Source organism: Anser brachyrhynchus (assembly GCF_964034855.1).
Source record: "Anser brachyrhynchus genome assembly, chromosome: W".
Taxonomy (NCBI): Eukaryota; Metazoa; Chordata; class Aves; order Anseriformes; family Anatidae; genus Anser; species Anser brachyrhynchus.
Window position 1 is genome coordinate 17,271,024 of NC_137704.1, and position 24,320 is coordinate 17,295,343.

General features: G+C 51.2%; 1 protein-coding gene across 9 annotated transcripts in view; it reads right to left on the minus strand.

Moving 5' to 3' along the window:
- Window positions 1–1,206: 1,206 nt before the first annotated feature.
- The window catches only part of ZBTB7C (zinc finger and BTB domain containing 7C), a 216,874-nt gene continuing 193,760 nt past the window's right edge, over window positions 1,207–24,320 (minus strand). For 8 of the 9 annotated variants that reach the window (XM_080572140.1, XM_080572137.1, XM_080572139.1 and 5 more), the window contains 3 exons: window positions 10,512–11,711; window positions 3,369–4,634; window positions 1,207–2,781 (listed from right to left, as the gene is read on the minus strand). In XM_080572140.1, coding sequence (XP_080428266.1) covers window positions 4,004–4,634; window positions 10,512–11,695 — 1,815 coding nt within the window. In that variant the 5' untranslated portion in view covers window positions 11,696–11,711 and the 3' untranslated portion in view covers window positions 1,207–2,781; window positions 3,369–4,003. Of the gene's footprint in view, window positions 2,782–3,368; window positions 4,635–10,511; window positions 11,712–19,774; window positions 19,878–24,320 lie in introns of all 9 variants that reach the window. The other variant, XM_080572134.1, reaches the window with a different exon arrangement.

Consider the following 24,320-nt stretch of genomic DNA (forward strand, 5'->3'; position numbering starts at 1 on the left):
CCAGCACCCGATGATGGCTGAGTAGAAGGGAGGGAGCTGCAGTGCTGGGAACATTGCTCCCTGTGGTGAAGGCACCAGCACATTGACAGGATGCTCGGCACCTTGCAGAGCTACCCCACTGTTGGCTGCAGGGCCAGATTTTGGGGAGCAGAGCCCTCTTAGAGCTGCACCCCTGTTTAAGGAGGTGTTGGGTTAGTCTGGCCTGCCTCAGGTGGGCTGGTGAACATCTGGCCTGCCCAAACATCAGGAATATCAATATACTGGGGGGAGAAGAGCTTCACCTTATCTCACAGTAGCTACAGGAATGGAGAGCAGTTCGTCCAAGCGAGTTTTCCAGTCCACATGGGTAGATAGCGGATAGATAGGTGCTGCCAAAGGAGATTCATCCCACCCTTGGGAGGTCCCATGTGGGTGGGTGATTCACCCTCCAGGGGCACCTGCACCCCTCCAGAGCAGGGGCGATGAGTGGAAAGCACTTTGCAGCTTCTGACACCTAAAACCGAGGTGTCAGCATCTCAGAGTGCATGAGGGGCTTGTTCCTTAATTTGGTAACAGCTTAACAACATGGGATGGGCCCCACAACTCATACCTGGAACCTGTTCTCCAGGCTTTTGCACTTCTTTCAAAAAGTAGCATTAAAATAACAAGGGAATTCTGCAGCTTCTTGGCTGCAACATGAATTACAGGCCTCTCAACAGTATCATCTGGTGGTACCTGCCACAGCTGGACCATGGGAGCCAGCGGGAAAAGATGACCAAGAAGGCACCACAGGTCGAGCTGGAGAGCCTTGCATCCTCCCAGCCTGAGGCTGGGTTCTCAGCACACCCGTGAGGCTGCCTCCACACCAAGCCAGTCTCCCATGAGGATACCTGTGGCCTGGAGTCACCGCACACCACAGAAATAGGGTTTGCTCTAGTCCTCCCTCCCCACCCCAAAACGTGCTTGCTGCCAGCAGGCTCCGTACAACCCAAACCAGCGCAACGCGGGAAAATCAACCTTAACTAGGACATAGCCATCAGCATCGCCACACAGCCCCAGCTTGCTCCGGCTGGCTGCCTCGTAATTAGTCTGCATTTCCAAAAGATGCCTCTGGAAAACGCCGAATTTGTACGTCTGGCGAGCACAGGTGGAGCCGAAGCTGTCCCTGGGGGGCAGCTCAGCTTTCTCAGCTTGGACACAGGCAAGAGAACCAAGTCCCACTAATAATTTAAGAGCATCAATTAATACAGTTTAATAAATACATAAAAGGATCTAGTCTTTCTTCTCTTTCCATTCACTTTCTAGCTTCAATGAAAGTTAAGGGTGATTGTCCCGTGAGTAACTAAGGCAAATTTGTGTGTGCGTTTCTCTCTCCTTTTTTTGTTTTGTTGGTTTTTTTTCTATTGTTTTGTACGTAAAGCAATCACATAAAAATAGTTATAAATAGAAAAATTGCAAATGTTTTCCCCCATAGACAAATAGAAAAAAAAAACAACAACAAACAAATCGAGACAAAAAAACCCACCTTGCTTCAAATTCTTGTAGGTTATACAGTACTTAGCATCTTTGGATACTTTACAACGACTCCAAATCGTACACAAAAAACACCTGAAGTAACCAGTCATCTGCAAAACGTTGCTTGTGCAAGAAGTTGATAAGGACTTAAAAAAAAAAAGAGTTTGATGCAGTTTTTGGAAGTTATCTTTTTTTTCTTCTATTTTTTCTCCACCAATTTGTTGTGCACAGTCCCTGCGGATTACTTCCCAGGAGCGAGCAGCAGGCAGTCCGTAGCAGTGCTCGTCTGCGTGTGGTCACAGCATGAGCATCCCTTGTGGGGGCACAGGAGGGGACATGCTGGGCTCCCACGGGGAGACCCTCGTCCAGTCACCACTTCAGAGCAACATTGTCGGCGGGCAAGCCAAGAACCTACAGAAAACGGACCTGCAGTCCTCTCGTTCCCTTTCATCCTATTGATGTTTAAAGGTAATGGTAAAGAAAGAAAGAAAAAGCCATAATTTGTAACATTTACACTTTTGAGCACCGGTCTCATGTAAGACCACCCTACCAGGCACCCACAGGAAGCCAACTTCTCATCAGATGGTGAAATGGGGGTCCCACCACGTCTGAGAGGCAGACCGCCAGCAAAAGCCTTCATTCTCAAATGCAGTTCATATTTTTAGGAGCTACCAGGCCAAAGGAGGCTCATGGGGCGATTCCAGCCGACTGCTACTTTTTGGCCTCGAAGGCGAGAGGGAAGAAGTATCAGGTGGGGGTGGCTGAAGCAGGGTCTGCAGGGAGGCTGGGGGGGACCCCAGACCCAGCAGCCACCATGGACCTGCTTCAGCTTGGAGCAGCCCATTGGACGCTACTGCCTTGTCTTTTGAAGCAACAAATGGTGAAGAAAGATTTCTACTTGCTTGCAAGTAGACAACCTTGTCTGCAAGAAATCTTTAATGGCCTCCTTTCCCCTAAAGATCCCTTGAGACCAGCAGCAGGGAAATTTGTGCACTGAATTTTTTTCTGATCAGCATTGCAGATTCAGGGACACCCAAGTGTTTTGTAAAATTTTTGTCATCAAAATATATATAGGAATTAGGGGCAGGGGGGAATTAAGGACAAAAATCCGGACACGGTCAGTGGCGGCAAATTCTCACTGAGCTCTCCTGACTCTTTGGTTTGAAACAACTTACTCATTTCAATATTCCCTCATGGTTGCTTTTCCCAAAGCAAGGGTTTAAAAAAAGATCTAGATCAAAACATTTCTGATCCTTCCAAAAAACTTTCTTTAACCTTTTTAAGCAACTTTTGTGGTTTAATCCGGCTGGCAGCTAAACACCACACAGCCGTTCGCTCACCCTCCCCCCTCCCTCTCTGGGATGGGGGAGAGAAACGGGAAAGTGAAGCCTGTGAGTTGAGATAAAGACAGTTTATTAAGACAGGAATATAATAATAACAATAATAATAATAGTGATAATGATAATAGTATTAATAATAATAATGTGTAAGAAACAAGTGATGCACAATGCAATTGCTCACCACCCGCTGACCGATGCCCAGCCTATCCCCGAGCAGCCGGCCCCCCCACCCCGGCCAGCCACCCCTATATTTTGTTTAGCATGACGTCAGATGGTATGGAATACCCCTTTGGCCAGTTTGGGTCAGCTGTCCTGGGTCTGTCCCCTCCCAGCTCCTGCTGCACCCCTAGCCTGCTCGCTGGCAGGACAGAGCGAGAAGCCGAAAAGTCCTTGGCCTGGTGTAAACACTGCTCTGCAACAATTAAAACATCAGCATGTTATCAGCGCTCTTCTCATCCTAATCCAAAACATAGCACCCTACCAGCTACTAGGAGGAAAAATTAACTTTGTCCTAACTGGAACCAGGACAGCAACTGAAGTTAAAATGCTCAAAACAGGGTTTGTCTGATCTTAAGAAATGGCCAAAGAACCAAAGTAACAAAATTCCCCTTTTCCACTGAGGTTTCGTCTGGGTGATATCCAAAATCTTTTTTGATTGTTTAGGGTCCCAACACATCCCACACAGCCCCACAAAGCCGACCCCCTCCCTTCTCCAGGCTGCGGCAGTGCGGAGCTGCCCCGCTCACCCCACTCTTCCACCAGGACCCCTCTTGGAACAAATTTTGTTGCCAGACATGGGAATTTAACTAAAAAACAAAACAAAACAAAACAAAACCCAAAAAACAATAACCCCCAAAGTCCTTTTGACCAAAAGGGACAAGGAATGTAACATATCAAAACCAAGTCTGGACGGCTTGCGGGCGTCCAGTACACCCTGTGGGTTTCCCAGCAGAGCGGTCCCAGGGGGGTGGCCGTGCCCCGGACTAAAGCAAGTGACATTTTCAGGAGCATTGAGGAGTGCAGCAGCCCTGGCCTGACCTTCCTGGACTGGGCCACCAAAGCTGAGTGCATCGCTGAGTCTAAAGTGCTGGGGGCAGTGTGCTGCGGCCGGTGCGGGGTCAGCTCTCTTGGCGGGCCTGCGGCGGGCGAGGAAGGCAGCAGCCCCCCAGCTAGTTGCTGGCCTCTGAGATGGGAGCCACGTGGCTGAGCCCCGCCAGGCCGCTGAAGCCTGTGCTCCAGGGGTCGCTGAGTGGGAAGAAGGGTTGGGCTGTAAGGTTCTCGTTGTGGTCCAGGGTGAAGGCGAAAATGTCCGCATTCCTCTCCATGTCCAGCTGGGCTCGCCTGAGCAGCTTCATCTGGGTGTTCTCGAACTGGCTTTCCAGCTCCTGCAGGCTGAATGCTGTCTTGGCCCCACTCATAAAATGCTTGGGGCTGGGGCCGGGAAGGCACATGGTGGCGCCGCTGAGGTTCATCTCCTCCAGCACGGGGGGCATCACAAAGGCCTTGTCCACCGGTGGGCCGCCGGGGGTGAAGAGCAGGCTGGCCGCCTGCCACACTGCTGGCTTGCGGCCCCTCCGCGGCCGTGCTATCTGGCAGCTCTGCCGCTTGATGTGGCGGTGGAGGTGGTCGGAGCGGGTGAAGCTCTTGTAGCAGAACTCGCACTGGTAGGGCCGTACACCTGTGTGGATGCGCATGTGGTTCTTCAGGTCATAGTTGTGCACGAACTTGGTGTTGCAGTGGATGCACAGGTATGGCCGCTCCCCCGTGTGCTTCCGCATGTGGATTTTGAGCTTGTCCTGCCTGCAAATGAATCGGCGCGGGGTCAGGTGGCGTGGGGTTGGGGGCATGGGTGCCATCACCCCTGGGTCCGTCACCCAGCTGCCACCCCAGCAGCCTGCAGCTGACCCCAACCAGCCCCAGACAGCTTGGACTGGAACAAGCAACATCCCTAAAACAAAGCTTCATCACTCACAGGAAAAAAAAAAGTCTAGACTAAAGCCTAAACATATCTGGGCACATCTAAAGAAGTACAGCTATGTTCCTGCCTGTGACTGAGGGCATTAGTTGAGTGTAAAGAGCCTGGCAACTTGGGGATGGACGCTGCTTCAGCGAAGCCCCCTCGGTGCGGGTTTCCTTCCCTCCCCTACCTGCGCTGGCCTCTGGGTGTCTCAGCAGCCCAGCCTTGGAACTGGAGGCCCCACAGGGTGCAGGGCTGAGACCAGCTCCGCACCCGCACCAGGGCAGGATGCCACCCGCTCTGCAACCTCCAGCAGCACACCTCTGGGAGAAGGTTTTTAAATACAGTGCTGGGATGGCACAGAACCCATCCCCATGGCATTTATTTACAAAGCCACGGTGTTTTTTTTTTTTGTCAGGTGGGAAGAAATATCTAAGATCTGCAAGTTTATTCTCCTAAGCTGGCTAAATTTTTTGCAATATTTCCTTCTGCAGTCTACAAAATTCACAGCTAAGGCACAGATATAAAATGCAAAGCTGGCTGTAAGTGAACTGAGCCAAGCCTTCATGAGTGGTGTTCAACATGGAAAGTAAGTAAACAGCAAAGTGGGAGAATTCATAATGTTTTGGGAAATGCTTTCAGTCTGATCCCTCTGAGACATTAAAAGAATGAGGAGAATAGATGGAGTCAGTCCATTAATATATACAAAGTATATGAGCATTAAAAAAGAGGAAAAAACAAGCAAAACTTTATTTCTGCTGGCAGATCAAACACTCAAAATCTGCAAGCTGCTGCCTACACGCTAATTTCTGCCACCCTGACTGCATGCATCTTGAAACAGTTTTCAGCACCACCATCAATCCCTGCTGCTTTACATGAGCCCTGACGTAGCATTTGTTTTATCCGCAGTGACCACTGCCTGCCCCTGTGCTCATTTGCTGCCTGTTAATCCAGCTGTGCTTGGAGGATGTGGCCAATGGCTCTGGGGACTCTCCTTTTGGGGATGTGCAGCTCTTTGGGGTCGAGCTGGGTGCTCCCTGCTTTGCTTCGTGGTGCTCCCAGGGCCAGGCAGGCCCCCTGGGGCTCAGCCCTGGCTCGGCCAGGCTGCATTCAGCGGTCTGAGCCCCAAACCCTCCTTCCTTCGCTTGCCGATGGGGATGGATGAAGGAGGGCAGGGAAAGCACAAGCACAGCCCAGAGTCTCATGCACAACCCCAGGCAGGGCTCCCGTGGGTCCTGCAGACACAAAACTGCTGCCAGTGGGGGGTCTGAAAGCCTCAGGCCAGAAATACAGGACTCCAGAAAGGAGGCAGAGAAGTGTCCCTAGCAGGAGAGCCACTTTGTCAGCAGGCGACCTTTTACTGCCTCTGAGAAATCGCAGCCCAGCCCTGCGCTGGCGGGATGGTGCAGCTGCAGGCAGGCGGTGGAGATGCTCACTGCCTGTAAGGCACCCGCCCAACCTATAATATAATTTAAACCTATATATGTAATGTTTAACCTATCAGGATTGCTTTTCCTAATAAACATGCAGTGTGCCAGGACTGCATAATGTGAACACAGGCAAAGCTTTTTCAGGCTATTACCAATCTCTGTCAGCAGATGGGGAGAAACTGGATCCCACAGCGCACACCTCTGCCCTGCCTCAGCCCTGCCACTAGCTGCCTGCAGCCCAGGGGCTGGCAGCGAGCTCTCATTGCCTCTGCCCATTTCTCCCCAAATATTAACCTTCAGGCGAGCTGGGCGCGTCGGGAGAAACTGACAGGTAAGGGGCCTGTCAGACCCTGTCTGCTGCTCTTGCGTGTGGGTTGTGGGCTTTGGGCAGGCACGGGCTGCGCCAGGAGGAGCTGCAAGCGATGCACAGGCAAGAAATGCACTGTGTGTGTGAATACCCTTAATGCAATTGTGTTAGGAAAATGATTAGGGCTCTGTGAGCTGTCACAACACAAATAATATGAACAAATATTGTTAACCTTTCCGTCTGGAATAGTTTTTCCATGAGCACTCTGGAGCTGTCTTGATGGAAAAGCTGAACTATTTGCAGTTTTCTCTAGCACTTCAGCAGCGCACCACAGCAGACTACAACCTGAGCAGCCTTTGTTAAAGCAAAAAATTAATGAGCTATTAAATGAAGTCCTGCTTCCTGCGGGCAGCTGTCCCTGAGAGTCAGGAGTGGCAGATGCAGGTCCTTGCCACAGGACGCGGGAATCCATGGAAGTGACGGAGAACACATCTGACGGGGAGTTTTGGGGACCCCCACCCAGGGGACTGCATTTTCTCTATCTCCCCCAGTGAATTTGTTCCTACACATTTCCTCAGGCACAGAAATAATGCACAGAAGTGATTAATCCAGAAATCCCATTTCTGGAGCACGGAAAGCCTGTGCTCCCCTGCATCCCCCCAGGATGCCAGGAGGGACAGTTCGGGTTCGCATCTCCCCAGCTGAGGCTCTGCTCGCTGCCTCATGGGGCCGATGCTGCAGGAAGCATGCAATTCCCTGTGAGAGCACAACACATAGCACAAGCAGCGGCATGCAGGAAATCCTGGCAGAAATCTCTTGCTACATCTCAATCACTCCACTTTGCTTAAATACATGTCACCCTAAAGGAGAGGTCTCACACTCGAGTAATGCTGAAAATAGCTAAAGCAAGTAAATAAAAATAAAAGCAGCAGCATGCTATTCAAAGTGCTTCCAAATGCTTTTAAGAATAAACCAGTGTTTTGGAATGTCCACTTTGCTTAGTGCATTAAAGGAAAAAACCCTCCAGCCCTCCACGGCATGTGAACGGCTTCATTCTCCTGAGTGATGATGGGGCATGAGGGATGGCACTGTTGTGCTAGTCCTGATGTTTTGGGGATTTATTTTCTACAAAACCCTTATGCTTTGTATTCAGAAGCTACTGAGCATATGGGGGGATGTAAAGAAGCCCTTATGTTTATACCCACATTAGTAATGGTCCACGCTAGACCAAAACAGAGATGCATTTCCCAAACAGAGATGAGGTTTCCTTCTCTGTTCTGCCCAGATCAGGATCTGTGGTGCAGAAAACAGCTGTGGCCATGGAACTGGTCACCAGCTCTGTTAAAGCACTGCCCTGATTTTGTGTGGGAGGGGGGATAAAACATCCCAAGGGCTGGAGGCACAGAGTTCCTGGGAGCTGATGTCCAAAACTGAAAGGAGAGCTGCTTTCACAGCACTCAGCACTCAGCTGGTCCTCCTCCTTCCAAAAACAACTGCAAAAACCCCGCAAGGAGGAGCAGCTCCTCCCGTTGGAAAGGAATGGCTCGCTGCAGGGCCAGGTTTCGTCAGCTGCGGGCTCTGCGGACATGGTGCGTGCCCCAGGGCCAGGACTGACTCCAGGAGGCTTCTCCTGACCCACCGGGGACGAGCAGCCACGAGCTGGGAGGGCTGGTAAGGTTTTAACCTCCAAGGTGCTGATTCAACCTCCCTATCAAAGCCTGGACCAGGGGTCAGGATAGCTCAACTCTCACCCAAGCCCTCCTACTTATTTATGCAGTGGCTGTGAGTCAGCGCCAACATTGCCTCGTGCCTCAGTTTCCCTAAACAAGCCGCCCTTGTTTGTACAGGATTTGGGGAGCTGTAGACCGAATCCCTCTGGAAGGCTCTACTCTGTTATTCCCATGATGGGAAAGGTGTCGGTGATGGGTCAAGCTGAGCTGCTTCCTTTTTGGCTATTAGCACCTGCAGCATCACACCCAGCACGAGCCCATGCATCTGGAGATGACAACCGTGAGGACAGCACCAGCAGGAACCAGAGCCCATCACCTGCAGATGGGAATTAGCAGCGGGCACAGCCTTTCCCCTGCAAGTACCGGGGTGAGCTGGCTGGCACTACGAACGCCCACCCCAGGCACGATGCTCCGCACACGGTAATACGGGGGCCGCTGCGCTAATGGAGCAGAGCATGGAAATTTATTTTCAGGTCAAATCCTCATCATCTGCATAAAATCCACTGCCCTGGTTTCAGCTAGGATAGAGTTAATGTTCCTCCTAGTAGCTGGTAGGGTTCTGTGTTTGGGATTTAGGATGAGAAGAGTGCTGATAACATGCTGATGTTTTAATGATGATTTAATGATGTTGCAGAGCAGTGCTTACACTAAGCCAAGGACTTTTCAGCTTCTCGCTCTGTCCTGCCAGCGGGCAGGCTAGGGGTGCAGCAGGAGCTGGGAGGGGACAGACCCAGGACAGCTGACCCAAACTGGCCAAAGGGGTATTCCATACCATCTGACGTCATGCTAAACAATATATAGGGGTGGCTGGCCGGGGTGGGGGGGATCAGCTGCTCGGGGATAGGCTGGGCATCGGTCAGCGGGTGGTGAGCAATTGCATTGTGCATCACTTGTTTCATACACATTATTATTATTAATACTATTATTATTATTATTATTGTTAGTATTATTTTCCTGTCTTAATAAACTGTCTTTATCTCAACCCACAGGCTTTCATTTCTTTCTAATTCTCTCCCCCCATCTCAGAGAGGGAGGGGGGAGGGTGAGCGAACGGCTGCGTGGTGCTTAGCTGCCTGTCGGGTTAAACCATAACATCCACTCAAATGTTATCACAGGGACGGGAGAAGAAAAGACAGGCTGAATACAGGAGCACCCCAGGTGTCTGGCCATTGTCAGGAGTTCAGCTTTGCCTACTGTGCATATTATTTTCCTCTGGTTTGCTTGCCCCAGCCTAATAGGGCTCTTTCTCTCACACACAGCCAGGAGCTGAAATGCCATGCTCTTGTCGAAAAGCTTTATTATTATGGTAAAGATTGTACTCATTATATATTAATTATACCCAGGAAGAGCAGGTCCAGGAATCTATTTGTCTCTGCTCACCGGTTAAATTTGACCAGTTTTTCAGGGAAGGCTCGCAAGCTGCAGCATTAGGTTTGCACAGCCTTCCCTCAGCCTGCTGCATTTTTTTTTTAACACCGAGGGCTCTGCTGGGGTACGGGGAGGTGCAGGGGCTGGATCTGGCCACTCACACCCACCTGGTAGCAGCCAGCTTGGGGCTGGTCTCACCCAATGTGAGACACCTACAAGGCAATCTAGGTCATGCAAGTTGTCATTGCCATTGGGATGGGGACACCTCACTCGTCCCTGTTCCTCATCTAGCTCTGTGTGGGCCAAGCCGAGGGTGCCCATGTCCCTCCTCTGGCCGTGGAGGGGTGGAGGTGCCAGGCTCTCAGGTGAATGATGTTAGGGGTGATGAATCTACCCTTGCAGACCAAAATCTAGCAATTAGGACTGCTCTGGCCTCCGAAAGTGCAGACACTGTCATGTTTAAGCATGTGCAACTTGGCTGATGCCAAAACGATGTGCAAAACCGAACTAATTGCATCCCTCAACTAAATAACCCTCCCAACTCAATGCATCCCCCAGCGCATTAGGGATGAAGCTTCCTTGGCTATCTGACCAAAAGCAACCATCTGTTTTCCAGCTCCCTCTCATCCGACCATGGCAGACAACAACGGGGTTGAAAATACCCCATTGCTTATTTACACTTTTGTCCGGAGAGCGGCTGTGATACCACCAAAATCAGTGGGTTCCTTTTCTTTCTTTCCCTCTTCTCCTTCCCTCTTTCTCAAAGGAACGGAGATCAGGCCCTGCTTATCTCTGCTATGTTTTTGGGGACAAAAGAGATAAATAGCTTGGGAACAAGCCACCACCCCCCAGTCCACTGCCACGGCAGAGGTACGGGATGCACACCTGGTAAAGTGGACTTCACAGATAGTGCACATATACGGCTTCTCCCCCGTGTGGGTCCTCATGTGCCGGGGCAGCTTTCCAGCCCCCATGATGACCTTGTTACAGATGGGACACTGCTGGGACGCCTTGGGCTTTATCTTCCTCTCTTCCTCCAGGGGCCAGGGAGGAAAAACTCCTCTGAACTGGGTAGCACTGAGGAAATTGAGATAAGCGCTATAGTCGGTCTCTGCCTTAATATGCCCTAAGGGAGCTGCTGGGGTGTTGGTAAACATGTCCTTGAAGAAGTCATTAGGGAAAGGAGGCGGAGGTAGGTCTTCCTTCTCCTCCTCTTCCTTGATCTTTCTCTTTTTGATCACCAGATCCAAGGGGCCATTGTCTACTTGTGGCTCTTCGAGCTGGGAAAAGGAGCTAAAATCGCCATTCCACAGGTGGGGGAAGAAGCTGGGGGTGAAAGGAGAGAGAGCTGGCCTCCTTTCTGGGATGTTCACCTTAGGGTACAAGTTTTCCCTTAGCAAGGAATCGATGGAGAAGTCTCGTATCACACCCAAGTGTCCAGAGGAGTTATTGGCTGGGTAGTGATTTGGAAAGTCTTTAGGTGCTTCTGTGTATGCTTCTTCGGTAAGATCAGACTTAGAAGGGCTTTGGTGACAGCTTACTTCTTGGACATCAGTTAGGTTCTCCTGACTGACAAAATCTTCCATTTCTTCTTCCTCCTCTTCCTCCTCCTCCTCATCTTCATCTTCATCCTCCTCGTCGTTGTCATCCTCTTTGTCATCTTCCTCTTCCACCTCTCTGTCAGGCTCCATGATTTCAAGGCATACATTGATAATGCACTGGATCTCCAGCATTTTGGCGGCGCTGAGGATGTGCTTGACATTTGAGGTGGTGATGGTGAGGGTTGAGGTGTAGGCAAACTCGAGGATGGCAGAAAGTGCTTCAGGCTTGACAAAATCAATCTCGTAAACATAGGGCTGGTCTGTTAAAGTGCCAGTAGTGAAGAGTTTTTTGAAGTACTTGCTGCAGGCAGCAAGGACAGACCGATGGGTCCGGTATTCCTGGTCCTGTACAATGAGGATGACATCGCAGAGGAGACCATCGTGCCGCTGCTCATTTAAACCACATAAGATTTCACTGCTGTGGTTTGGGAATGGAATCCCGATAAGATCTTCAATGCTATTGGCCATATTCCCATTTAGTGCCCTAGGACAAAACACAGACAGTGGGGCATCAGCAGGGGGGTCCCAATCAACAGCACCAAAACAGCCCTGCCTTCTCTCTGTCCTCCTCTCCACTGCCCCACATGCACCTTCATAATCACCTGCTACTACTGCATCTCCATGTCACCTTTAACTCCTCCCCTGTCCTCTGTGACTTAACCTCTGCATCCCTCTGCATCACTTTGTCTCCTTCCTTCTCTTCTCAGTTCCCACCCCCTCTACCTTTTCATAACCACCACATGCTCCTCTTCTCTATCACATCCTTCCCCTGGGATCCTTTTGCAACAATTCCCTCCCCCTCACGTTTCTTCCATGCCCTCCCAGAGCCAACATCTTTCTAGGCACATGTACGATTTGCCCTGTCAGGAGCTATGTGGGAAAAGGGTGATGCTGCATTGCTTCACGCTGCTGGGCGCCAGTACCCACACTGCTGGCACAAGACTACCCAGGGAGTGTCCTCTTATCTGCATGGCTGTTTGGGGGACTGGTGCAACTGGGCTCCCCCAAAAGGAGGGGCAGCTGGTCACGGCTGACTGCTGCCACAGAGTTCTCCAGTTCTGCGCCCCTCTGCTATTATCTCATGCCTGGCAGCTGTCCCGTGTCACCTCAGCACATGGACAACCCACACGGGGTTGTCTTGCTGAGGGATCTGGGACAGGGGGAGGCAAACGAGCTGTTTCACAATGTACCTAAACACTCAGAGAACAACGACCAGGTACCCAGCCATGAAGCAAGGGCCGGAGGCAGATGACTGCACCCTAACTTCATCCATGAGCTGAGCTTGCTCCGGTCCCACGTCTGTTCAGACTTGTTAGTGTGCTACCAGATGTCCCGTGCATCTGACGGACACCTTCCCCTGCCAGAGCAGCTCCAGCTTCAAAGGGGAGATTGGAAGTGAGAAGCCCATGCCCAAAAGGGAAACATCTCACAGATAAAAAATAGCAAAATGTGCCTTGCTGAATTCATCCTTGGGAATTCATCCTGGTAAGGGCTAGGCACAAAGTGCAGCAAATATTACACATCTCCAAACAAATCTATCCCTGCAGGTTAGCTGCAGCTACAGAGAGCCTGCGCCCAGCATCTTGTGCTTCAGCAGCTTTGCTTGTGTGCAGATAGGATCTGGTGAAACTGCTAACTGTGAATCAAAACCTCTCCTCCTGAGGATCTGGCCTGGCTCACAGCGTGCTGGGTGCTCGGATGCTACTGGCAGTAGTGGGAATTCACTGCTGCACCGCCGCTGCCAGGACCCACCCCTTAGCCCAGGGGGTGTTTACGTTGAGGCTGTGCACCTGTAGCGCGCTAGGAGATTTCTTTTTATTTGTACTGTCATTGGCTCCTCTGTTGGCTTGCTGCTTGAGCCGGCCCCTCCATCAGCACAATGACTACTGGGTTCAGCTCCTCTCCTCTCTCCTTTGCTGCTCCTCACCTCGGCAGGCACTGGGCATCCCCAACATCCCCTTTGCTCTGCGCCAAGGTCCCATCCCAAGCCAAACATCACTTTGCAGAGAGATCACAGACCTGGCAGGAGGTCTGGGGGTCCGACACCCGGCAGCGCTGCATACGGTGGGACCGAGCCCTGGTGCTCTCTGACTTCCTTGACACCATTTCTGGGGCCCTGGATAAATGCAAACAGGAGCTCTGGCAAGAGCAGAGCACAGCTCAATGCCTCCTATAATTGAAGGGCCGTCTTTTCACTTAGGTTTCTTCTTTCTGGCTTCTTTAAATTACCCAGCACACTTCCCAGTTCCAGAGCTTATATAAATCTCCAGAGTCAGGAGCTGTGGGTCACTTCTTGGAGCAGCTCGATTAAGCCTGAATGCTGCATTATAAGGCCCATCTGATGTGCTCAGCAGGTTTTGGCAAAGGGGGATCCCAGTGATAAATGATCCCGAGCAGGCAAATAAACACAAACAATTAGTGGAGCTAGACAGAAGGCACAGCCCGGCTCCAGATGGTGTTTCAAGGGCTGCATCTACTCACAAAGCTGGGGCAAATGTCTAAAGTGGGTGCAGGGACATCTCCCAACAGACCAGGTCGCTCAAAGCCCTGTCCAACCCAACTTTGAACACCTCCAGTGATGGGGCACCCACAACTTCTCCGGGCAACTGGTTCCAGTGCCTCACCACCCTCATCACAAAAAAAAATTCTTCCTTGCAACCAAGCAGATCCTTGGATAACGAGTCTGGGGGCATGACTGGAGGGGACGATGCTCTGGGCACCAGGTCCCTGCTGCTCCTCTACGCTGGGGCTTCGGGAGATGCTGCAGTGCTGGAGGTGTTCAATGTCCAGCAAGTTCTGGGGGCCGGGTCCCCCTCTACAAGGCTCTGTGAGAGCCCTGGTGCTCTCCTGGCCATGCTTCAGTGTTCTGGGCAGTTTTGAGTGTGGTGTCACTGAGCAGGAAATGATCCTGCTGCCTGCAGGATCTATCTCTTATGCCTGCACATCTCTTATCTCTTATCACACTTCCTATGCAAACAGTGTGTAAATATAAATGCACACAGATAGGTATGCATTATATCTATGTGTTTGTATGTGCATAAATCCTGTGGGAGAGGGAGTGTCAAGCTCCCGAGTTTCCATTCATCCTGTGCAACCACTCCACTTGCATGGAAACTCACTCATACTTCAAGTGATGCAAATCCCCTCCCATGTGGTGCTCTGCAAAAAAAAGTCCAGAAAGAGAGAAAAAAAGAGAGAGCGAGAGGAAAATCTCTGCATGTCTCATGAAGATCAGCCCCGAGCCATTCCCCAGGGTCTTCCAGCATCTCCAGCATGGCCTGGATGATGCCCAAGAGGGCCCAGGAGTTGGGTGACATTGTTGGTGGCATTTATCCCATGTGCTTCTGGCCACTCTCCCCCACCATCACCTTGCTGTTGGTGTGAGCTGCCCAGCCCCTGACACATCTTCAGCTATATGGGATATATATATTGAATAAATTCCTATAGGCACACAACATTACCACCCTGTGAGCCCGGCGGGGATGGGTACCTCCTTCCAGCATGACCTTAAAAATAGCAAAAAGCCATTTCCTCCCATTCTGAGCTCTCCTGGGCTCACCCTCCTGGGCTCCTGGGAGAAAAGGCAGCCCCTCTTCTCCCCCTCACCCCACTTCTCTCCGCAGCCAGAGAGAGGAAAAAGGAATTTAAAAAAAGGCTCCTATTGAGCAGCACACACACTGGGTGGGTTTGCTTCACAGATTCACAGATTTCTCTAGGTTGGAAGAGACCTCAAGATCATCGAGTCCAACCTCCGACCTAACACTAAGTACTCCACTAAACCATATCGCTAAGCTCTACATCTAATCGTCTTTTAAAGACCTCCAGGGATGGTGACTCCACCACCTCCCTGGGCAGCCCGTTCCAATGCTTAATAACCCTTTCGGTAAAGAAGTACTTCCTAACATCCAACCTAAAACTCCCCTGTCGCAACTTTAGCCCATTCCCCCTCGTCCTGTCACCAGGCACGTGGGAGAATAGACCAACCCCCACCTCTCTACAGCCTCCTTTCAGGTAACTGTAGAGAGCGATGAGGTCGCCCCTGAGCCTCCTCTTCTCCAGGCTGAACAAGCCCAGCTCCCTCAGCCGCTCCTCGTAAGACTTGTTCTCCAGACCCCTCACAAGCTTAGTCGCCCTTCTCTGGACTCGCTCGAGCACGTCCATGTCCTTCCTGTAGCGAGGGGCCCAAAACTGAACACAGTACTCGAGGTGCGGCCTCACCAGAGCCGAGTACAGGGGCACAATCACTTCCCTCGACCTGCTGGCCACACTGCTTCTTATACAGGCCAGGATGCCGTTGGCCTTCTTGGCCACCTGGGCACACTGCTGGCTCATATTCAGCCGACTATCCACCAATACTCCCAGGTCCTTCTCGGCCAGGCAGCTTTCCAGCCACTCATCTCCCAGCCTGTAGCTCTGCTTGGGGTTGTTGCAGCCCAGGTGCAGGACCCGGCACTTGGCCTTGTTGAACTTCATACAGTTGGCCTCAGCCCATCGCTCCAGCCTATCCAGATCCTCCTGCAGAGCCTTCCTGCCCTCGAGCAGATCGACACACGCACTTAGCTTGGTGTCATCTGCAAACTTACTGAGGGTGCACTGGACGCCCTCATCCAGATCATCAATAAAGATATTAAAGAGGACCGGCCCCAGTACCGAGCCCTGGGGGACTCCACTAGTGACCGGCCTCCAACCAGATTTGACTCCATTCACCACAACTCTCTGGGCCCGGCCATCCAGCCAGTTTCTAACCCAGCGAAGCGTACGCCAGTCCAAGCCCCGAGCAGCCAGTTTCTTGAGGAGGATGTTGTGGGGAACGGTGTCAAAAGCCTTACTGAGGTCAAGGTAGACCACGTCCACAGCCTTTCCCTCATCCACCAAGCGCGTCACTTGGTCATAGAAGGAGATCAGGTTCGTCAAGCAGGACCTGCCTTTCATAAACCCATGCTGACTGGGCCTGATCGCCTGCTTGCCCTGCAAGTGCCGCGTGATGACCCTCAAGATAATCTGCTCCATGAGCTTCCCCGGCACTGAGGTCAAACTGACAGGCCTATAGTTCCCCGGGTCTGCCCTGCGGCCCTTCTTATAGATAGGCGTCACATTGGCTAGCCGCCAGTCAACCGGGACCTCCCCCGATAGCCAGGACTGCCGATAAATGATGGAAAGCGGCTCAGCCAGCTCCTCCGCCAGTTCTCTCAGTACCCTTGGGTGGATCCCATCCGGCCCCATCGACTTGCGCACATCCAAGCTCCGTAGCAGGTCGCCAACCATTTCCTCATGGATAGCCAAGGCCACATCCAGCTCCCCATCCCCTTCCACCAGCTCAGGGCACTGGGTGTCCGGAGTACAACCGGTATTGCCGCTAAAGACTGAGGCAAAGGCGGCATTAAGCACCTCAGCCTTTTCCTCATCCTTAGTAACTAGGTTTCCCCTCGCATCCAGTAAAGGATGGAGATTCTCCCTAGTCCTCCGTTTCGCGTTGATGTATTTGTAAAAGGATTTTTTGTTGTCTTTAACGGCAGTAGCCAGATTGAGCTCCAGATGAGCTTTGGCCTTTCTAATTTTCTCCCTGCACAGCCTCGCTACATCCTTGTAGTCCTCCTCAGTGGCCCGCCCTTTTTTCCAAAGATTATAAACCCTCTTTTTTCTGCTAAGCTCCAGCCGCAACTCTCTGTTGAGCCAGGCCGGTCTTCTTCCACGCCGGCTCATCTTTGGGCACGTGGGGACGGACCACTCCTGTGCCATCACGATTTCCTTCTTGAGGAGCGCCCAGCCTTCCTGGACTCCTCTGCCCTTCAGAACCGCCTCCCAGGGGACTCGGCCAACCAGCGTCCTGAGCAGCTCAAAGTCAGCCCTCCGGAAGTCCAAGACAGCAGTTTTACTGGTCCCCTTCCTGGCCTCGCCAAGAATAGAGAACTCTACCATTTCGTGGTCACTCTGCCCCAGACAGCTTCCAACCACCACATCTCCCACCAGTCCTTCTCTGTTTGTGAAGAGAAGGTCTAGCGGGGCACCACCCCTGGTAGGTTCACTGACCAGCTGCGTCAGGAAGCTATCTCCCACGCTCTCCAGAAACCTCCTAGACTGCTTTCTCTGTGCCGTGTTGTGTTTCCAGGATATGTCCGGGAAGTTGAAGTCCCCCACGAGGACAAGCGCCGACGATTTTGCAACTTCTGTCAGTTGCCTATAAAACTCCTCATCCGTCTCCTCATCCTGGTTCGGCGGTCTATAACAGACCCCGACCAGGATGCTAGCCTTGCCGGCCTTCCCGCGGATCCTAACCCACAGGGATTCAACCTTATCATTCCCAGCCTGGAGTTCCACAACATCAAAAGATTCTCTAATGTAGAGAGCCATCTCTAATGTAGAGAGCCAAATGTAGAGAGCTTCCTGACAAAAAACACGACGGAAAATGTGCCCAGCTTAACCATGGAAAACTGGTTTGGCTCCCGTCTCTCCAGAGTGGACAAGATTGTGAGGGACTTGGACACGGCTCCAGGCATGGCTGTCACCAGCCTGCTGGGGCTCCAAAATATGCCCCAGAAAAGCTGGGAGGCTTCAAGCCGACTGTCCCAGACAAGCGGCGGGTGAAGGATGGGGAAGCCTCAGCCCCACTCCCCCTTTTCTCTCCGTCCAGAGAGAGATGCCAAAGGAAGGTCTTGGGGAGTAAAATGAAAAGGGTTGGAGCGCACTAAATGAGAAGCAGATGTGCGCACCACAGTGCCTGCTCGTGGCCGCCCGCCTGAGTCACCCAGCAGGGTGGAGGGGGGGGGTTATCGCTGTTCTGGTGCTGGGTGTGGGGTACAGAAAACAAAGCTAGGAGAAGGCGGTGCAGTGTTTGAGCAGGCTTAATATCGGCTTCGGAGCAGGTACGGGCAGGCTCCAGAAACGCTGGGGTGTGAGGCTCGGCGATGGCATTTGCAGCGGCTCTGCTCCACCCCCTGCTCCAGCAGCCCATCTCCCAGCTTCATCCCTGCAGGAGGAATCCCCTTTCTGGTGCGTGGCCAGAGATGTACCTACTGCTGGATGCACCATGAGGCCGTCCCATCCGGAGCATCACGGTCACGGCAGCCTCATCGTGCCTTACACAAGGGCAACACCCCAGTGCATGACTTCAGCCCCGGCACCCACGTCTATAAAACCCAGATAGCTTTGGGCCAAGCCCCATCATGCAAGATCAGCCTCACCTCTCACCCTCCACGGCTTACACAGCGTTGGCTTTAGGCTCCCACGGGTTTTTAGGAGCATTAGCGTAGCTTCACCTTGTGTTGGAGGATTTTCCTCCAAAAACGTTATTTGTCTGCTTAGTTCTCATTCATTTTTATTTGCCATTTAAGTCCTCGAGCTCTAAGCACACAAGCTCTCCTGCTAGGGCTGGTCCAGAATGGCTCCCATGTGGACACGCAGCTCGAAGCAGAAATGACTTTGCAAGACGTGTTCGCGCAAGGTGCCTCTGCAGCCTGCAGGGACACGGCCTCTCTGGCAGCACTGCCCTGTTATCTGTACCATGAGCAGAAGGAGAGTCCTGGCCTCAGACCACGCTGCCTCAATACAGGGCAAAAATTCAGTCCCTGCCTTCAGAGAGCTTCCAGCCTTACATGCCTGACCCTGTAAGAGATGCCGGTGGCACGCCACGAGCCGAGGAGCATGAGGAGATGATAGGACAACTTTGGTCAATTTGACAGCTACAGCACTGCCTCTAACTGAAATGTTTAGCACAATGGCTTTGTTGATGCAGTCCTACCTTTGGGGCTATTTCTGTCTCTGGTCGAGGAGTGGCACAGTGCCCTGGCTGGGAGCTGGCTCACTCCCCTGCACAACCAGGCAGGTAGGGGCAGATGTCAGGCTTCCAAACTAACCACTGAGTCCTACCGTCACCTTTCCAAAACAGCATGCCCACAAAGACAATGCAAAAGCCCAAAGCAGAGAGAAGAGAACATCATTTGGACCAAATCCACCCAGTTCCTGCCCTTATGAGTGTTTCCTCAGAGCCACATACAGCTCCAGCTCCATCACAGCTGGGTGTTAGTCCGAAGGACAAATACCGCATCTCCTTATCCTTCCCTGACCCGAGGAGAAGCATCATTTTTCTGCAAAGCCACACTTCTCTGAATCCCTCTTCCTGACCACGCTGAAACCCCACCAAGGCACATAGATCTCTAACCCCTGAGCTGGATGTGTCTAGAGGAACCACTGGCAGTCTGCAACAGAGAACAGCTGGGGAGAGAAGATGACACTTTCATCCAGACTTCTTGTATGTAAACCAATCAACTAATGAGCTCTCTGAAGACCACAGGTAATATATGAGCATAACCTTAGTGTGTGGCCCCAGCACTGAATATCCAAAGGCAACTCCCTATGTTCAGGGGACAATTTAATCCACTTCTCAAGGTTATGGAGCAATTTAACTAAAGATCAGGGGTCAGATTCAGATCTCATTTGTGTCTCAACTCCTTCTGCGAGCAAAGCCCTTGGTGTCTCTACCAACCTGCTAGAAAGCTGAAAAGCAGCCAAATTGTCAGATTAGCCCTGATCCTACAAAGTCTCACCCACCTGAGCAATCCATGCGATTCAGTGGGGCCCACCCATGCCCAGATCATCAAATACAGCCAGAGCTGGGGAAGGCCAACAGAAAAAAAAATCAACAAGATTTCACCTGGAAGAAGCAAAAGAAAAATATCTACTGGTTAGATGTTTCAGCTCAAACACATGAAAAAAAAAAGACAGTAAATAGGATTAATTGTTCAGCTGATGCTTCTGCAAGCAAGCAGGGGGATGCAGGATTGAGCCCCTAAGCAAGGCAAATCCTACAACCCAACTGACGACGCGCATCCATCAGCTTACAGTCTGATTCGATTTAAAACAGCTGAGTTGTAAATTAGGCTTATAATGGAATTGGCAAATGACCCTTAAATATAGCATTACAAACTGACAGCACTCAAAAATAATCAGGATTCAGCTCTCAGCTGGGAGAGAGCACAGGATCAGGGGTGCGCCATGCCACCAGGTAAGAAAGCAGCCCAAGCCAGCAGCAAGGAAACCTCAGCCTCTCCCCTATTTAGAGGGGTGACCCTTCAAAATGTAAAAAACAAAAAAAATCCAAAAAAGGAGGGGAAATAAGGAGAAAATGCAGTCCTGTTGTGTAAAGAGAGATGGTCTTGCATGTTTATTTTGGCCTGCCCTGAACTCCAGGCAGTTTCCAACTGGAACCCAGAAATGCTTATGGTGTTTGGATTCTGTCTGCATCGCTCCTATGATGTGAAGAGGCATTCAGGATGATGGGTTGGGATTTTTTTTTCCCCCTAACAACTATATTTACTGCTACATTTTGAACTCACCATGCTGTCATTATAATGTCAGCTTAAATTACGTGTGATAACCATAGCATAAATACATGCACAAGTTCACAAAGGCTTTACAAGGAAAACATTTTCCAGGGACACTGGAGTTGCTCACATGTCTGGACTCAAAGGAGATGTCCAAAGGAGTCTTTGAATTAAAGAGAGCTGGCTGCAGCCAGGATTTGGCTTGCTGGAGCTGAACAGATGGATTTTACGTTTCTGTTGGGCTTTGCTGGGTAAAGCATACTCTTATTTCTCCTGGTGTAATCATGGATTGACTCCAGGGGTTTAACTGATGCTATTCTGGATTTGTACCAGTGCAAAGAGGAGAAGGATGTTCCAGTTGCCTGCAGGACACTCTTGCAGATGTGGCCAAATTGTGCTGCCCCACAGTGAGCTTCTGTGGGGGTTCAGGAGAACGAGCAGCACGGTAAAGAGGCTGGCATGCGATCTGCTGCCAGTTCCTGGCTTGCAGGGAGAGCTGCACGAGCATGAGAGCTGGGACAGGGACACCTGTGCCAGTACAACAGCATCTGGTACCAATGCTGCTGACCCCCTTCCACACATAAGCCATTACTCAGCCCTTTAAGGCTGAGGACAGATGCTTTCTCCTGGGCCAAGATTTGCCATAAGAAACTACCCCCAGCTTCCACTGGTGGGCCAGAGGTAACCACCCCTCACAGCTCTTCCTTTTCCATAAGCCCACTTGGCTTCCAGCTTCTAGACATAGAGCATCTTGCTGAGCAGTGATTGCTATCCTACAGAGAGGGAAATGCAGCCTCTGAAACGCCCCGAACAGCACCATTGGAAATGTGGACGGACTCGCACCATTTCAGGACGTAGTCTTTGCCCTGCCCAGGAAAGCAGCAGCATTTTACCCTGCATTTCACTGCCTGCATTTTGTATTTTGCTGCACAGTTATGTCAGTCTCTAGTTAAATGTACTACTGTGAATTCTCTCTAGCTGAGAAACATTCCTTAGATAAAGGGTCACAATAAAATAAGACATCTGGAAAGATCCACCTCTCCGTCCACCCATCTAGCCTCCCATCTCTGGCGTTTCTAATACATGTTATGCCGTTTCATCTTATTAATGTTTACAAATACCTTAAGTGTGGGAGACAGAGGGATTTGGCCAACCTCTTTTCAGTGGTCTGTGGGGACAGGACAAGGGGCAATGGCCACAAGATGGAGCCCAGGAAGTTCTGCACCAACATGCGAAAGAACTTCATGGTGAAGGTGATGGAGCACTGGAACAGGCTGCCCAGGGAGGTTGTGGAGTCTCCTTCTCTGGAGATATTCAAGGCCTGTCTGGATGCCTACCTGGGCAACCTGCTCTAGGGAACCTGCTTTGGCAGGGGGGTTGGACCCGATGATCTCTTGAGGTCCCTTCCAACCCCTACAATTCTGTGATTCTGTGTGATTCATCTACGCTTCACATTAGCAAAATAACCCTTATGGCATTTTAATTTATCCTCCTCATTTGTCTGTGAAAACACTCATCAAAACGACCCTAAACGCCTTGCATTTTATGTGGCTTTTTTGTACCCACCTATCTGCATTCAGCCCTTCCTAGCCAGGGGCAGGGACCCGGGGGCTTGCCAGCACCGCACTTCAAAGCGGCACACTGGCACTCGCCGCATCCCCAGCCGGCATCAGTCAGCAGTGCTGCGGCACACCGAGGCTTTCCTTTCCCGAGTTGGTGCTTCAAAAATGTTTGCGAGTGCACTTAGGGCCCGCTCTGACCGCTACCTCTGTTTGCAAAGCCTGCCCCGAGGTTGGTGCCAGGCAGAGGGGAGCTGCGCTTGCATTGCTGGCGTGCCAGGGGGTAGCAGAGGAAGTGCTCCCTGCACGTGGGGTAGAGGCTGGAGACCCGTATTTATAGCAGAACCCTTCACGCTGGGGAGAAAAGGGACTTTGCAGGATGACATGGGAAGGAAAATGGGGCTGCAGCTTTTCCAGATGGCGACGTCAGGATTTGAAGTCTGCCTCCCTGGCTGACAAAGACCGAGCACCGAACCAGGTGCAACAGGGGATGCGAAGCACAGAGCAGAAAAAGCTGGGAGAAATGGCTGCAGCAGGAGATGCTTTTAGGGAGATGGGTGGCCAAAATGCATGTTTCCCTTTCCCTTTTCTTGAGCTATGGCCTCAGCAACAGGTAGGTGGTGAGCTACTGAGGGGTTTCCACTCTTCCAAATGGCATTGCAGGCTCAGAGCTCACCATGGAGCTGCTGGCATTTTAAAGGCAGAGCCTGGCTACAGCACTTTGCAAGCCCAAGCACTCCACCAGGCCTTATAAAAAGCATGTTATATAGGAAAAGATATCATCCAGTTAAACATCCAGAGCTCCTCAATGCTGCCTGTGCCAAGGTACATGCTCCTTTATGGCATGCACATGAAGTGCGTGCATCAGAGAATATTTTTGCAGCACTGTCTTTTCTTCTATTTATTTTAAGGAACAGAGTGTGGTTTCCTCCACTGCATTTCTCATATTATGCTTTAATATAAAATTTGAACCTACATCAAACCAAACAGCTTCTTGCCCAAAGTGGTAAAAAAAAAAAAAAAGGAAAAAAAAAAGCCTCATATGGTGAACCCATTGGGCAGGAGAACACAAGTCCCTCTGTGGCTGCATTCAGCCATGAAGAGCCAGCACAAGATTTGCAGTGCATCCCTTCTGCTGCCACGCGAGGCTTCTCGGAAATGTTCACGCCTCTGGCAGAGCACGGCCTGATTTACATGCAGGGCTGGGAGCTGTGACGGCAGCAGGGGCGCACGGGTAAATCTCCAGATAGCCCTGGTCCTCGTCGCCTGCTCTGCTCTGAACACCGCTGAATAGGAATGAGGCTCTGTGGTGAAAAAGAGAGACGTGTCCTTCTGCACCAGGAGGGATTTCTGAGAGCACAGCACTATAAATTATCATTCGAGCCATCTGCATGTGCCTCACATAACCTGTGAGAGGCCACAGAAGAGGTACGGAGAAGACCCAGCGGGTCAGTTAGGAGACACGGAGGCTGTTTTGCTCTCTTGCCCATCACTGCTGTCCAAATGGTGTGAGCCTCCTCTGTTCACACACATGGATAAGGACAGCCCAGTTCCCCTGGTCAATGCTACGATCCGTACAGGCCATTTGCAGAGGCAATCGGTTAGGACAGAGGATGACACCATGCATCCCTAGGACCCCACACCCCAAGCCCAGACCCACCTGAAACATGACCAAGTACCTTTGGAGGCAACGGGGATGGATGGCAGCATAGAAAGTGGGTGCCCCCACAGTGCTGCTGCCAGACAAGTTTTTAATTTCTCTTTATTGCCAACTCTTGCTGGTCATTGCTGCTCTTGCTGGTCAGGTAGTGTCTGTCCTGTCCACAGAGCACTAACTCTGAAGTCCTAAGTGACCTTCCTCTCTCCTTGACCTGCATCAAGGGCTGGTTACACCTCTGCTCTTGAGGGGCATGTGAGTTTGAAGGCATCTGACAAACCCCGTGAGAGAATAAAGAGGCTGCTCGTGAGAATGCAAGATGCAAGGAGAAAATGAAATGAATGGCCGGTCCTAAAAGAGAAAACTCCTGCCATAAAGCAGATTTTGAGAAAAAAAAAAAAGAAATGGCCATGCTCTGCCCTGCTTTGCTAAACAGGCAGATGGGACCTGTATTTCTCTTCTGAAACTTTAATAGGAAGAATATGATTCTGCTGCAAGTGTATATTTTATATGCCTGGCGATTAAAGAGGAAGGGAAGGGCATAATTTACGGAATTG